The sequence below is a fragment of the Pleuronectes platessa genome, chromosome 10 (assembly GCF_947347685.1).
Source record: "Pleuronectes platessa chromosome 10, fPlePla1.1, whole genome shotgun sequence".
Taxonomy (NCBI): domain Eukaryota; kingdom Metazoa; phylum Chordata; class Actinopteri; order Pleuronectiformes; family Pleuronectidae; genus Pleuronectes; species Pleuronectes platessa.
In genome coordinates, this window is record NC_070635.1 from 5,670,559 (window position 1) to 5,685,488 (window position 14,930).

At 41.2% G+C, this 14,930-nt stretch overlaps 2 protein-coding genes across 2 annotated transcripts; both read right to left on the reverse strand.

Annotated features, from left to right (window-relative positions):
• Positions 1 to 1,312: 1,312 nt before the first annotated feature.
• vsig10l (V-set and immunoglobulin domain containing 10 like) lies at positions 1,313 to 7,706 on the reverse strand. The gene is made up of 12 exons (XM_053433625.1): positions 7,484 to 7,706; positions 6,525 to 6,854; positions 5,867 to 6,139; positions 5,512 to 5,778; positions 4,781 to 5,026; positions 4,411 to 4,689; positions 3,482 to 3,574; positions 3,018 to 3,242; positions 2,797 to 2,916; positions 2,673 to 2,713; positions 1,884 to 1,970; positions 1,313 to 1,800 (listed from the first exon to the last, which is right to left on the reverse strand). The coding sequence occupies exons 1-12, from the start codon at positions 7,554 to 7,556 to the stop codon at positions 1,726 to 1,728; spliced, it is 2,109 nt and encodes a 702-aa protein (XP_053289600.1). The 5' UTR covers positions 7,557 to 7,706; the 3' UTR covers positions 1,313 to 1,725.
• A 789-nt stretch (positions 7,707 to 8,495) lies between these two features.
• etfb (electron transfer flavoprotein subunit beta) lies at positions 8,496 to 13,283 on the reverse strand. Its single transcript, XM_053433699.1, has 7 exons — positions 13,127 to 13,283; positions 11,406 to 11,564; positions 10,886 to 11,044; positions 10,710 to 10,772; positions 9,904 to 10,062; positions 9,541 to 9,741; positions 8,496 to 9,159 (listed from the first exon to the last, which is right to left on the reverse strand). The coding sequence occupies exons 1-6, from the start codon at positions 13,178 to 13,180 to the stop codon at positions 9,571 to 9,573; spliced, it is 765 nt and encodes a 254-aa protein (XP_053289674.1). The 5' UTR covers positions 13,181 to 13,283; the 3' UTR covers positions 8,496 to 9,159; positions 9,541 to 9,570.
• Between the last annotated feature and the right edge of the window lie 1,647 nt (positions 13,284 to 14,930).

The following is a 14,930-nucleotide window of genomic DNA, read 5'->3' on the forward strand; positions in this document are numbered from 1 at the left end:
ACTTCCTTTCAGGGTGCCACACACACACAGACACATACACACACACACACACACACCATCACACACGCTTAGAGCAGACACATGACTGCAGAGCTGCCTATTAAAATTAAACAGAGTTAACCATAAATATGAATATATGGAAACATTGCAGCAATACTGCAGGTAAAAATGGACAAATTCACTATTTACAATATGTAATAATTTGGTAACCATGTTAAATCTTATGTGAAAAGTCTATGATGTGTAGTTGAATACCTTTTATTTTGGTTCATTAATTTTTTGCCATGAATTTGTGAAGCACTTTGTAACCTTGTTTAGATAAGTGCTATACAAATAAAGTTATATTATTATTTAAAACAAGCACCTAAAGATATAAATAAGCATTTTTGACCAGATTCTAAATTTAACCTTTGTTTTATTGTAACTGATATTTTAACAGTAACATAAATCATCTATACCTTAAAATAAGTCTACCTAAAATATTTAGTTGTTGAAATTAAGATCCCGATTCTACAATATTTACTGATCACTGATATACTGATGCTAATTAATAATTAATGGTTAACTTATTTATGAGCTTCTAAAATTATTTGGCATTAATACCAATATATATTCGTATGTTCTATAAGTCAGAATCAAACGTGTGGCTTCTTGTGTGTTAAAATACTAATAGATTTTGGTCAAAAGATCAACTGAACAAATAAGTAGAGATGAGTCTGAGCAGGTAAATGTCAACAGCGCCATCTAGTGCTCAGTGTGTGACCTCATTTTAAAAGGCCAACACTTAATATGATCCTTCGTTTTGGCAACAACCATTATTGTTGAGAGGGGACGTCGCTCACCATCTTGCTTCCTTGCGTTGTTCATCACTTCAACTCCCAAACCAGAGACAGGGAGGAGCAGGCTTCTCACTGACAGGCGTCACTGGTTTTATTTAGGTTAGATTAATCAAATAAAACTTATTACAAACCTGAAGTTACACATCTGAATATTTTATAAAGGCTATTTGGAACGTTAACTTTGTTTTAGCCTAGTTCACAAACAGCCGTATCAGACAAGGAGGGGGTTGGTTGATAGTGTTTTCTGCAATCTCTGCTCTTTCCATGTGTGTTCAAACCTGTACTGTCACTTTATCTGACCCGACCCACATGTCCCCAAACTGTTCTACCTGTAGTCCCGAGAGAAAGTAAAGATTGTATTGAACTCCACAAATATAACAAAAAGCTGCACGTCCACAAACCTGCTCAATGTCAGTGGCTTACATTGGTTTGTACTGAAAAACTGTTAAATAAAGTACACGTGGGGAAAGAGATGAAACTGAATAAATTAGGATTTATTTGAGGGTTTAAACAGAGTATATAATGTGAAGTAACATTGATTTCACATGCAGTTCAATAAAAAAAATATATAATTTAAAAAAAGAGGACATTTTGCTGATAAAACATATTCAGTGACCTGGGACATGAGTTAAGTTGTGTTTTGAATTATATCCTGATAACATGTTGAGTTGTGGTAAATAGGACGGAGACAAGTTGTCCTTAATAAGCTAAACAGATACAGACATAACTTAAAAACTTACATCAATAATACATTACATATTGTTTAAGAAATGGAAATTTAAATCAGTTAAAGGAACGATACAAATATATAAATTCTTATGATTAAAAAATTTAAAATAAAGAATGCTGTACAGAATTAATAAACGCATCAACACATACGCTACGTTCAGACAATTGTGGCGACTCTGACGGGCGGGGGGGGGACGAACGTGGGGAGAGCCACCGATCGCTCAGAGGGCGCCTGAGAGGAAACACACAAACGTTTCATCTTTAACTGTGAATCAACAAGAAGGAAGCAACGTGTTTTAATACATTCAAAACTACCTGCTGTAGTTTGTTGTAATCAGGGGGAGACTTCAGTCCTCCTGCCAGCAGGTGATGAGGAGTCATCTCTGACTGGGTTGTTATGACCTGTTGAGAGAGAGAGAGAGAGAGAGAGAGAGAGAGAGAGAGAGAGAGAGAGAGAAACTAAGTCATAGCTGCTTAGTTTGTTGTAGAACATGCAAAAGAATCTGATGCTTGACATTTACTGTGTGGTTTATATTTCACCATCCACAAGGCCCCCATCACTTGTTGATATTGAAGCCAACCTGATAAGCTCCTTGTTATTTATTACCTCCGCCACGGAGATTATGTTTTCACCCGCTGACCATTTGCTTGTTAGCAGGATTGGGTCAAAACTACTGAATGGATTTTCATGAGGGATGAGACGGGAGCCAAAAAGGAAACCATCACAATTCGAGCTGGATCGGGACAAAGGGATAATTAAAGAACTGATGTCTGTGCAGGTCTGAAATTTGTTGCAGCTTGTTTGAAATCATCGGGACTGGTCGGCCTTTGTCTCGCTCCACACAGACAATATTGACTTTTGCTGCTTTAAAGCTTGAATTTGCTAAGATCGATACTTCAGCACTTGGGTGTTCATCAGCAAAACCATAGACTGTGTAATAAAGATGGATGAGGGCATCTCCACCAACTCCTGCTGTACAAAAATGAAGCTAAAACACCCCGGAGTACGATTGCTGCCGTCTTGTGCTTTTGTGATCATAATGTGGATTCGGGGCAGTTATATACCGCTGGTCTCGCCATTCTACTAATGTCTGTGATTTTAACCTTCTCGACGGCTCTGGACACCGGGTACCTCGCCGGCCGACCTAGAAAACAAACAAAATAAAGAGTCAAAACCATTTATCGCAGCATGTAAAGAAAACTAGGTCCCGTTTTTCCTTGCACCTACTTTTGTCCTTGTTGCAGTTGACGCACAGGTAGATGAAGCCGCCCATCAGGACCAGGAAGAGAAGGCTGCAGGGGATTCCGGCTGCGATCCCAGCGATGGCAGGACCACTCAGCCCTTCATCTAGAATCCACGGCACAGAGAGTCACCGATGCTTTTACAACTGCTGCTTCTTCCCCAACCCTGTGGAGGGGAAACTGGTTCTCAAAACGTAATAACCCTACCTGGGCCGAGTCGGCGGACCTCAGAGGGCTGCCCCTCCGTCGTACGAGCTCGGGGGATGACTCGAAACCGGTACGACAGGTTTGGATCCAGGGCCAAGACGTCGGTGCTCCGAGCCGAGCCAGGTTTCTGCTGGATGGTTCGATATCCGTCTGAGGCGCCTCTCGATTCGGTGCCATTACGCTTTTCGCCCGGGAGGCTCGGCCCTTTCACTTGTATGTCGAAGCCTTCGCAGAAAAAGCACAAACTATTCAGTTCGGAATGAGGACTCAACAGAAAGTGACATTTGCTTTTCACAGGACTTTCACCCCTGACACAATATTTACGCCCCTATCTCCCGTGAAAGGTTTCTGTTTTCAACCCTGCGTTTGAATTCGTAAAGGTCAGCAAATCTGGTTCAGAGTGAGAACAGTGTGTTTGTGTGCAGTGTTTAAGAATCAACCCCGAGTCCTTCCTACTGCCTTACCTGTGACGACGGAGGTGGGCGGGACCTCCCAGGTCAACGTGACGACGGTTCCTTCGGGATTCGGGAACAAACTGAAAGCTGAGATGGACGGTCCTGGAGAGAGAGAGGGATTGTGAACATGGGGGCACATCAGGAGAGGGGGGGGGGGTGCTGCTGAGGGTTCACTAAGATTGGAGAGCTTTGTTTAAAGGGAAAAGTAACCTCAGGTATGACTTGGCTCTCTGACTGAGGGGCCATTGTGTCTTTTGAACAGACACTGCACTGCACTGTATATTAAATGTAGAAGGAGAAACGTTACGTTTAACTATTTGTATTATTACCTTTTATCTGTTATGTATTCACTTCTAAATTAATTAATCTAAGGTTTGGTTAGACAAATGTCTTTATGAAAAAACTTTCATTATAATTTCCTAAAGAAGCAAATTATTTACAATTTGAAACTTTGGAAATTTTCTTATTTTACATTTCTAGAGCAGAATTATTTTTTGAGTCAAATTACTGACCACTTCATTTATAGGCATCATTTTAATGTTGCAGCTCATTCCTATAGCTACATTTGTGTAGTTTATATACTGCAGTTTAATCTACAGTATAAAAATACATTTCATCATATATATATAAAAATATGTTTTCAGAGGTGGCAAGAAACTAATTACATTTGCTCAAGTACTGTATTTGAGTACAACTTTGACGCTTTATTTGAATACTTCAATTTTATGCTATTTATCTTCTAGTTAGAAATAAACTAGCAGTAAATATTTCTAATTATAGAAAAACAAACAAACTTTTGTTGCAGATCTTTTGCAACTTCATCTTTATCTTGTAAACTTTGGGAAGAGACCAAACTTGACCAATTAGTTACATAACTCCAAGTATTTATATATGGTCTTTGACCACTTGGTTCATTTCAAAGAGCATCTATACTTTACCTTGCAACTGTATTTCCCTCCTCTGGCTGCCCAGGGGGTTGCGGCTCGTGCAGCTGTATTTCTGCTGGACAAAGTCACTGACATTGTAGCCTCGGATCTGGAGCTGTGTGGTGTCACTGCTGATCTCGTGCGTCGCCCCGTTGGCGACGGCCTCGCTGCCTTTGGACCAGGACACCACAGCCTGAGGCGAGGCGTCGCTCACACACTGCAGAGACACCACTATTTTGCCCAGAGAGTCGACTGACATTCTCACGGCTGGGAGGAACTCCACCGGACGACCTGCGGGAAGATAAGGTTTTGCAGAAGTTTTAGTTTTTAAGGTGGAAATGGATATCCTCGACTAATAACCCACGGAACATCTTATACGTACTTGCGGTAATATTGCACTTATTCTGCTCAACTGGGTGGGCAGCCATGCATGTGACAGTTTTGAAGTTTAAGTTGGCCAAGGCGGTGACGGTCAGGCTGAAGTTTCCAGCTCCACTGCTGTTGCTGCTCAGTTCTGGGAAAGAGAGCTGAGCCAGTGGCGTTCCCCCCGGCCACTGACAGTGATACAGCAGGGCAGCGGTCACATTCACCGACTGAACAGAACAGATCGGGTCGCCCGACGGCTTCTCTGTTCACAGGGAGAATTGATTTAAAAACTTAGTTATTCACTTTTGGGTTGATTTGGACATTTAGACATGAACAAAGTCAGATGATGAACCTTTCATAAAGTCCTGATAATTCAAAAGATCTTGGGCAAATAAACGAATATAGACAATTTTGTATTCCTACAGATCGAATGCAAACACCTCAAGATTTAAAAGTCAAGAAATTGCATTTTAAATCTTCCTGATGGAACCAAAGCAGATTTTTCTGTAAGATTGAGAACAATAAAGGACAAATGATTGTAAAATGAAGACATGCAAAATAGAGCCTTACTAATAAATAAATAAATAAATAATCCAATACAATGTTTTGTTTCTCACAATAGTAAAACTTATATTTTGCAAAATAAAAAAATGTATAAAAGTTGTGTGTACATTTAAAATTACATTAAAACTGTAAAACATCTGATGTTAATGAGTCATGAGTGTTTGATAACGGCTTTCCACATACCATAAACATTTAAAGTCATGCTCTTCTGCCGCTGTTCCTTCGTCTGCTGATTGGTCAACTTGCAGGTATAAACACCTCCTTGGCTGATCTGTACATTTGTTCGATTCAGGACTCCATCTTGGGAGTCGGGAAAGGTCAGATCACCAAAGACCCACGCAGCGGTGGGCCGTGGGGATCCACCCGCCTGGCAGACGAGGCTCAGAGAGTCACCGGGGATGTAGAAGGGCTTCGCTGGACGGGCCTCGAGTCTGGGCTCGTCTGGTCCATCTGCAGCAGACCACAAAGAATCAAGGAGATGTAGGTGAAACTATAATGATGGACGGATGGAGGTCGAGAATAAAGTTAAAGTTCTTACACAGCACGGTGATGTCCCGGTGAGCTTCCACGCGGCTCAGGGGGTTCGTCAGCACCACCGTGTACCGGCCTGTGTCGTTCCGGTTCGGGTTGAGGATCTCCAGGCTCCGGTCCTTCACCGTGTAGTGTGAGCTGGTCTTTATCTCCGTGCCGTTGAACAACCACTTCTGCTGCTCCACCTCTCCTCTCAACACGCTGTACTGCAGGAGGAAGGGGTCGATTCCCTCTTTGAGTAACTCAGGCTGCACGGTCAGCTCCACGTTCTGGAAGTTTTCTGTGTGAGAGGAAAGGTGAAAGGAGGAAGAAGCAATTTAGGATTAGGATCATCAAACCTGTTTTTTCCTTTTAAATGATCAACCGCAATATCTTATTCAGATGCCAAATCTTTGAAAGGCCTGATGCTTTACTTAAGCATCATGATTGACAGCCAGGACTGATCGCGTGTCAATGCTACAACCCTATCTTCCGATCACTACTACGCAGACTCTGTCTTACAATGCAAGATTTCCCCTTTTGAAAAGAGCATCTACCTAAATAAACTGTGGAACAAGCAGATTTAACACATGTGATGTGTTCATGCATCAGTTGGTTTAAACAGCCATTAAATCCTGCACCACACGACAGCCGCACATCTCCAAATCAGCCAGTTATAAACTCACCAAACACTTTCAGAGTGAAAGCGGTATCAGCTTGACTCAGCCCAGACTTGGTCAGCTCCATGGTGTAGTTGCCGGCGTGGTCGAGCAGCACATTCACGAAGGTAAGAGATCCATCCGTCCCGATCTCCAGCACATCCTTGAATCCTTCGGCGACGTCTGCTGCAGCACTGGAGCCAATGGTCCACGTGAGGACAGGCAAGGCTCCTTTAGACCAGGTGACCACTGGGTCAGGGGCCCCCCCGAAGAGGACAGCCAGAGTCACATTGCTGCCGGCTCTTGCGTTCACCAAGGTGGGGCCCACAGGAGCAACCACCAGTTGGCAGTGTGCACCTGTCGGCGTGGAGCCCAGTCAGTAGGTTTGGAGAGGAAACATAAAATCATGAAGTCATCAATTCTCTGAAAAAGCGCTGTGCAGTGAATGAATTCAATTTCCAACAATAGCAATGTGTTGAAAGTTTAATATACATTGATGAAATGCTTAAATGCATTGTGCATGTGGAGGTATAACACATAATTGGCCTACATCGTGTTAATCAAGTGTTTTTGATTCACTGCTCATAAAGAAGAGTTTCAAACTACAACCTTCACTGCAAAAACCTGTCTTTAAACTTACTAAACTAAATATATTGTGACATTTATAATGACATACTTTTTAACCCAGCTCTAATCTAAAGATGTGATGGCCTCAGGGACACATTTGAAAACAGTGAACACACAAAAAATGCTGACATAAGATAGAGGTTTATTGTCTGCTTTTGTTTATACCTAAAACAAATACATTTCATTCGGATGGTTTATCGTGAATCATCTACAAAAAGAGAACAATCTTAGGAAGACGCGCACACACACTGATTAATGAAATCAAAGCGTTTTTCTTATTAAGGAGGAAACAGCAACAGACAGCAAAGCAGCAGCAACACTTAGACACTTGAAACCTGAAGGTGAGTGAGGAGTCTTACCTTGAAAAGAGACGCTGAGTGAAACGAGCAGAAAAACAGCTGTTAACCTCCCAGATTGATCCAGAGAAGCCATGTGAGCGAGAGGGAACAGATCCAGGAACACAGACGCGTTTTATCACCTGTCTGTCCAGCACGTTGACACTCTGGTGAATGTTTGTCCTTCGTGTCTGGGACATAAGAGACTGAACCACCTGTGTGTCCTCCTGCGCGCTCCCGAGCTGCAGCTGACAGGCACGTGCACGCAGCTCACCTGTGCTGAGTCAAAGCCCTGATTGTGCACGTGAGGCCACGCCCCTCATACTACTACACATTATAGTACTTCTACCATGTCAGGAACTCGATGTTGTTGTGTAAAAGTAAAGATTAAATACATAAATAAATGCAGATATAGGTAACTAAACACATATATAAAATAGCTGCTATTTAATGATGGAAAATATTATTAGTATTTCTAAATGTAGTCATTCATTTCTTCTTATAATACTACATGTATTCATAGATTTACGTATTTATTTGTGTTTCCAAATTTAATCATCTATTTATATTTTCTTTATATATTTCTACATTTATGAATCCATTCATGTTTCTCCATTTATGCATCTACACCTATTCATTCTTGTATTTGTTTATGCACTTCTGCATGTATTAATTTATTTTATTATGTTTCTACATTTCTTCAGATAAACATGTATTCAGTTTTGGTCAATAATAATTTCTTTAATGTTTATGTTTAATGTTATTGACTTCCAGATGAATTTACTCTATGAAAGAAATAACTTTGCCGCATTTATTAATTACTGGAATCCTTCATCTTCATTTATGCTGAATTACTTTTGTTGGATTTATGCTGCAACTTTCACATCGTGGCATATTCCTCAAAATAACCTGTTATATTATTATAATTACTCACCTTTACTCAACTCGACTTTACACACCTTTTCTTTTTACTCCAAGCCAAACACAGAGAAGAATCCAAGACAAAACACCAGAGGACCAGAACAAGTATAGCATATTAAGATATGAAAAAGATTGGTTACTTTATTGTTATGGTAATGGTTCTGTTCAGACAACAGAGAACTGAGGCGCTTATGGTAAAATTCAGATTTATGAATACATTTCCGTTGCTTATACTGAGAGACACCGTCTAGACAGAAACCCTGTTAGCGTTCACAGACAAACTACAGATTACCGACAGTCATGATGCCAATATTGAAATAATCATCTGAATATGTCTGGAGTCATATTTACATACATCGTTTACAAAGACTGCACCTCTGAGCGAGACAACAGATAAACAAGATGAAGAGGCCGAGTGTTCTGTTGGTAAAATGCATCGTACTGGTGATGTTGCAATATGAACAGCAACAGTGAGAAAAAGGAGGTTTCTGGATTTAAATTATTGCATCGTGACTTCCTGTCTATTATCAGTAGCCTATGACTGAGGAGTCATCCATGAAAGATGGGATGTAGGTCAAAGAAGAGATGATCCTTCTTTGTTCTGCTGACGGACAGTGTTTCTCAGTATTCCTCCTCTCCTGTCAGTCCCCCCCCCCCCCCCCCCCCCCCCCCCTGCATGTCCTCAGGAGGTTCAGTGTCAAACGGAGGGATTGGGCCGACGCATGAGCTCGTCCAGTGGGTGGCTCAGGTAATCCAGTCCAGTTATTCAATAAACAGTCCTAAGAGGAGAGCAGAGAACATTGAAGACATGAGCTGCATTTAAAATCAAAAACATTCCAATTATCTTTGATTCTGTCACCGCGATACACATTATACTTAAAGCAATAAGTTAGTTTTTGCAAAATAAAGACATTAAAGATGTTAAAATGACATTGACACTTCAAGTCATGAGTAATGAAATGGTTTAATAAGTTTATGCTCCTTCACTAGAAAATCTGAATGTAAAATGTGGCCTATTGCCCAGGCATAACTATATGAATATTAGGAATACTTAGCAATAAGAGAATATAAAATGATTTTTCACCAAACCTTTCCTAGATCTGGAATGTACAGGTTATCACGTATTAACTCAAATAATGATAAACAGCAGTGACACTCACCCTTCTTCTCTCCTCGCGCTCCTCCTGCCTCTATATCGTCCCCGTCTCCTTCAGTTTGCTCACAAGGTCGTCCACCGTCTCCACCTTCACCCCCGCCTCCCTCTTCGGGGGCTCGTCCACTCTCAACGTCTCCAACCGGGACGTGAGGTCCACTCCCAAGTCTGCAGGCTTCATGTTGGCGATTTTCTTCTTCTTGGCTTTCTGAAAGAGAAGAAACGCATGATAATGGTTGGGAGCAAATGGTGTAATACTTAACAATATCTCAACTGTGACAGTAACTGTTTATTTTTCTCCACACAAATCCAAACGTGTTCCTGACAACCAAACTGTAACATTCCTCTTGTGTTTCGAACCGCAACTTACCATGATATTAGGCAGAGTGGCATATCTGGGGGTGTTGAGTCGAAGGTCGGCGGTCACCACTGCTGGCATGTTGATTTTAATCGTCTCCAGGCCGCCGTCAATCTCTCTCACCACTTTAATTTTGTCTCCTTCCAGTGTCAACTCTGATGCGAAAGTGCCCTGAGATATGGAGATACAGCATTGATTCAAAAAAACTGAAACTGGAGTAATAAGAGCGAGTATTAAAACTCTTATCACATATAATTTCTATCCCTGCAATGCAAAGACAAGAGTGAACCAAACAGGTTCACTTGAGGTAAAGAGGCAGTCATTGTGCCCCATCTGCTGGTTGGCTTAAGTAACTGCATAAACTACATAAATGTATAATAAAATAAACTGCTGAAAATCAAAGGAAACATAAACGATATGAGGCGAGTACGAATCGAATAAAAATGACTGAACAGATATGGAAATGGACGTAACTTTGGAACTGAGCTCTGGATAATCTGTGCTTCAGGCTCCTCAACCTGTGAGATAACAAAGTACTCCATCTGCTGTTCAGCCCGTGGAACTTCACAACAGCTGTCCAAGTGACCTTTAACCTGTTTTGCTGATCTGTGCAGGTTCATTGTAGATCTGACTGACCCAAACTCGTCTCCACTAACATTGATAAGGCAGCCAGGGCAGGGACACAGCCCGATAACAGCATGTCACACATTCAACACTTAGAAAAAGAAAATGACTCGCAGTATTCACTCAGATCATTTAAGGCCTAAATCTACTGTCTGGTTTAGAAGGACTGATTCAAAAGGCTGCAGTGAAGTCACCTGAGGCCAGTCCAGTAGGGCTGCCGTCATCTGGCCCGTCTGATTGCAGTCGTCATCGATGGCCTGTGGAATCAACACAACTCGTTGAATGAAGATAGGAGCAGTGCAAGAGTGTTTGTCAGCTAATAAGAGGAGAAATATAAGATTTTTTAAATAAATGAAACCGGATCTTTTACCTGTTTGCCGAGGATGACGAGTTGCGCATCCTCCTTCTTGGCCAAAGCAGCCATGATCTTGGAGATCTGCAGGGGCCCAATGTTTTCATATTCTTTTCCAGTCACTTCCACGTGAATGCCTCGGTCTGCACCCATGGCAAGGGCGGTGCGGATGGTCTCCTGGGTGAGGGAGAAAATCGGGTCACAAACTGGGCTTTGGCTGAGTATTAATTAGTGGGAGCTGCTCCCTGAGTAAAAGCTGGAACATTAACTATAATTATTACAGTACAAGTATACAATCTGCAACACAGCCAAAGAAATTTTATCCAGCTGCACAACTTGATAATAAAAGATATGGTGTGGGATGTTATTATCTCATTATCACACACAAACTTGCAACATTAGACATATACTTTATTAAAATGATTAAAGAAGACAATGCATCAGCCACAACAAACTGCACTTCTCCAGGACAGCTGATGACCAGGCAGAGGAGCAGAGTCCCTCCCCCCCCCCCCCCCCTCCCCCCCATGGCACCCACCTGTGATTGCTGTGGTCCACAGCTCACAGCCACAACCTCCTTAATGAACTTCTTCTCCTTCAGCTTGACCGCCTCCTCCACAGCGATCTCACAGAAGGGGTTCATCGAGTGTTTGACTCCATCTGTCACCACACCACTGTTGTCCGGCTTCACGCGAATCTGAGGAAGAGGGAGACAGCAGGACAGAGTCACTACACTGGTACATGGTGACAAACACTCCAGACAGTCTGGATTTCAGGTCAAAATGAACGACACAGAAATTAGTCACTACGGGTATAACAGCAAGACATCTTGTGACTTATAGAGGAGACCTGAAGGTGTTGATTCATATCAGAAAACCTGCAATATTGATCTAGGTGTACATTCAAACCCTACACTGCTTTGTGATGCATGATATGGACATGAGTATGTGGACATCAAAATAAAGTGTTTTGGTGACACCTGTGTGGTTCTATAACAGTTTCCACTCTTCTTGCTTATCTATGAGGTTTTGGAGCATGGCCGGAGGGATTTGATCCAGTTTAGTCACAAGTGCACCTGTGAAGTCTGGCGCTGGCGTTAGGTGATAAAGCCTGGCTCCCAGCCCATGTTCCAGCTCGACCTGGCTTTGTGCAAGGTGGCACTGTGAAGCCGAAACAACGGAGGGCGTTCTCTGAATTGTTGCTCCGTTGGTGCAAGCATTCAGTTATCTGTCAACTTGAACTGTAAGCGGTAACTTTTACATTTCCAAGAAAGTAGTAAATAGAGTTGAAACCAACACCAAGGCACAACAGCCCCCTCCTGAAGCTGCATTTAAATACACTAGATCTGGATTTGTATTTGGATCTGCATCGTAATGCACATACTCTTAAATATAATAATATGACGTGCCATAAAATTCAATTTTTCCTCAAGATTGATTGATTTTCTGTCACAAGTGTTTTGATTCTCTTCTTGTGACTTGTTATACTGGGATTGTTCTCTTGTCTTGTCGTCCGAGTTGTGTGGCAATAAAGTATTGAATCTATTCACAAATGACAAGTTGCCTCACGGGGCTTAACAAGACGTGACATCCTCTGTAATTAACCCTTGACAAGAGTACAACTACAAAAGAAAACCCCACTGACGGGGGAATTTAAAACATAGAAACCTCAGAGATGCATGTGAGGGACAGAACTCTAATAGATGCAACAAAATAACAGTATTTACCACATTGATTAGAAGAAACAGTTTGTAACATAATGGAAACGTGTCGATAATATTGAACGGATCCTGCAGCAGGCAGCTCCAGCAGGATCAGCTCCTGCTCCACACACACACACTGACATCTCCAAGATTACAACTATGTAACTGTAACACACACCATTGTCACACAGGCTAAATCAAGATGGGGGGGGGAAGCCCCTCAGGTAAGTCTAGGGAGGACTAACAAGTTGAGCCTGACAGCAGGTTACACAACAAGAACACCAGAGGAAGGTCACACACACTCAGTCACTCAGACACACACAAACTAACCCACCCAAAGACACAGACAAACAGACACGCACACACAGCAGCTAAACACAATCTCAGTTATTTGTCACATCCAGTTCAACCTGTAGATTAGCATGTTGACAGTGGTGTGGTTTGGCATTAGCATGCTAAAGTAAGCTAGCAGAGAAAGTCAAGTGAGCGACAACAGGCAGAAAAAACATGGCTTTAACCGTAAATGAAACAGTAGGAACAATGGACGCGTGCTCTACCTTCACTGCGTAGTCGATGACCCGCTTCACTCCGACCAGAACCCGGCCCGACATCGTGGAGGACACGTTAACCTGAGTGGAGCGAGCAGCTAACGTCACCGTCACCGAACCTTCACCCGGGTACACGGCGGAAGCATTTCAGGGTGAATCCAGTGGAAGCACCCGAGGGGAGCCACCTACCCGCGCAGCCAATGAGAGGCCAGCCAAATCCAACGCTCTCCACTTTGATTGGCTGAGAGGCAGCTGATTGCGTGGTTAAATTCATCATGCTGCTAAACGGCCTTTTCCCACCTTGTTTAATGATAACTTTGATTTCAATTAATCTTTAATTATTCTTTAATCTCTCATGATGCACCAGGTTGAATTTATATCATTACAACTTATTAAAACACGTTTGTTAAGGAGAAAATACCTGTAAATAATGTGGCGCTTCACATATGTGTGTCGCCAACAAACCCCGGCGAAGAAAGGTTCCGCTGTAAGTGGGGTAAAGTTCACCAGCAGCAGCAGTTTATTAAAATACACATATGTTAAATGAATGAAGTGTAACACAACAGTTCTGCACCACATCCTACACACAGGTAGACAATAATGTTGAGTTTTTTTAATTTGTTTTTACAGAGGGGCTGATACAACTGCTTAATTATTCTGTATTTATGTGGTGTTGTTGCACATATGGTCAGAACATACATCAAGGTTTGAAAAATCCATATCAGTTTTATATTTATTATTGCTGTTCAGTTTTATGACAAATGTTTGCTCCTGAGTGTGGGCTACGATTTAAAAATCAGTAAACATGTTTCAAATCTGAGTTTGATCAATAATGTGTTGTACCTCCTCACTGTGCTTACACCATATTCGACCTCTGTTATATTGCTACTGATGAAAATTGTTTGCTGCAATTATTGATATTGTTTTATTACCCAGTCCTACACAGAGAGACACAACACAAACTATTGGAAACACATGTGCATCAACCACACAAACCCAGCATCCGATATGTCCACAGTTCCACCACTTCTCAAAAGTGACCATCAAAATTTTACTGTGGCACTTATTTGGTTTACAAGTAGTTCATACTAATAATAATGTGGATTAACTTTATTTATATGCAACTTTCGAAACACAGCTACAAGGGGCTTTACAAGTGAAAAAATTGAAAGTAAACAATAGCAACAAAGAAAAATGTAACTAATGAGTATGGAAAAGTATAACAAGTATAAACCATACTCACTCAAACCTTAAGCATTGCACGTCTGCTGTTTGGTGCTTGGAAATGTTCCCTGGATGAATCAAGTTAGTAACTTTTCAAGACCTAATATTAATAATAATATAATGATAATAATAACTCAGTTATAACTCGGTTACTAAGTGTTTTAAAAAATTTTACAAAAAAAGAAAAAAAGAATCGTAAACAACAATAACAACCAAAAGAATTGCTGTAAATACTTTCAGGTTGTAAAGAGATATAACTACTACTACTACTACTACTACTACCACTACTATTACTACTAGTACTTCTACTACTACTACTACTACTACTACTACTACTACTACTACTAATATAATAGTAATGCTACGACTACTACTACTACTACATATATAATAATACTGATATGTTTAAAAATTATCTTAAACTAATTGCTGCAAATACCTTCAGGTAAGAAAAAGTTAATAATAATAGTACTAACAATAGTAATACAAATAAATAAGTATGATTTGTTTTAAAAACGTATCTCAAACAAGATAAACAACCAAAACCAATAACTGCAAATACCCCAGGTAAGAAAAGGACCCTCTTTGC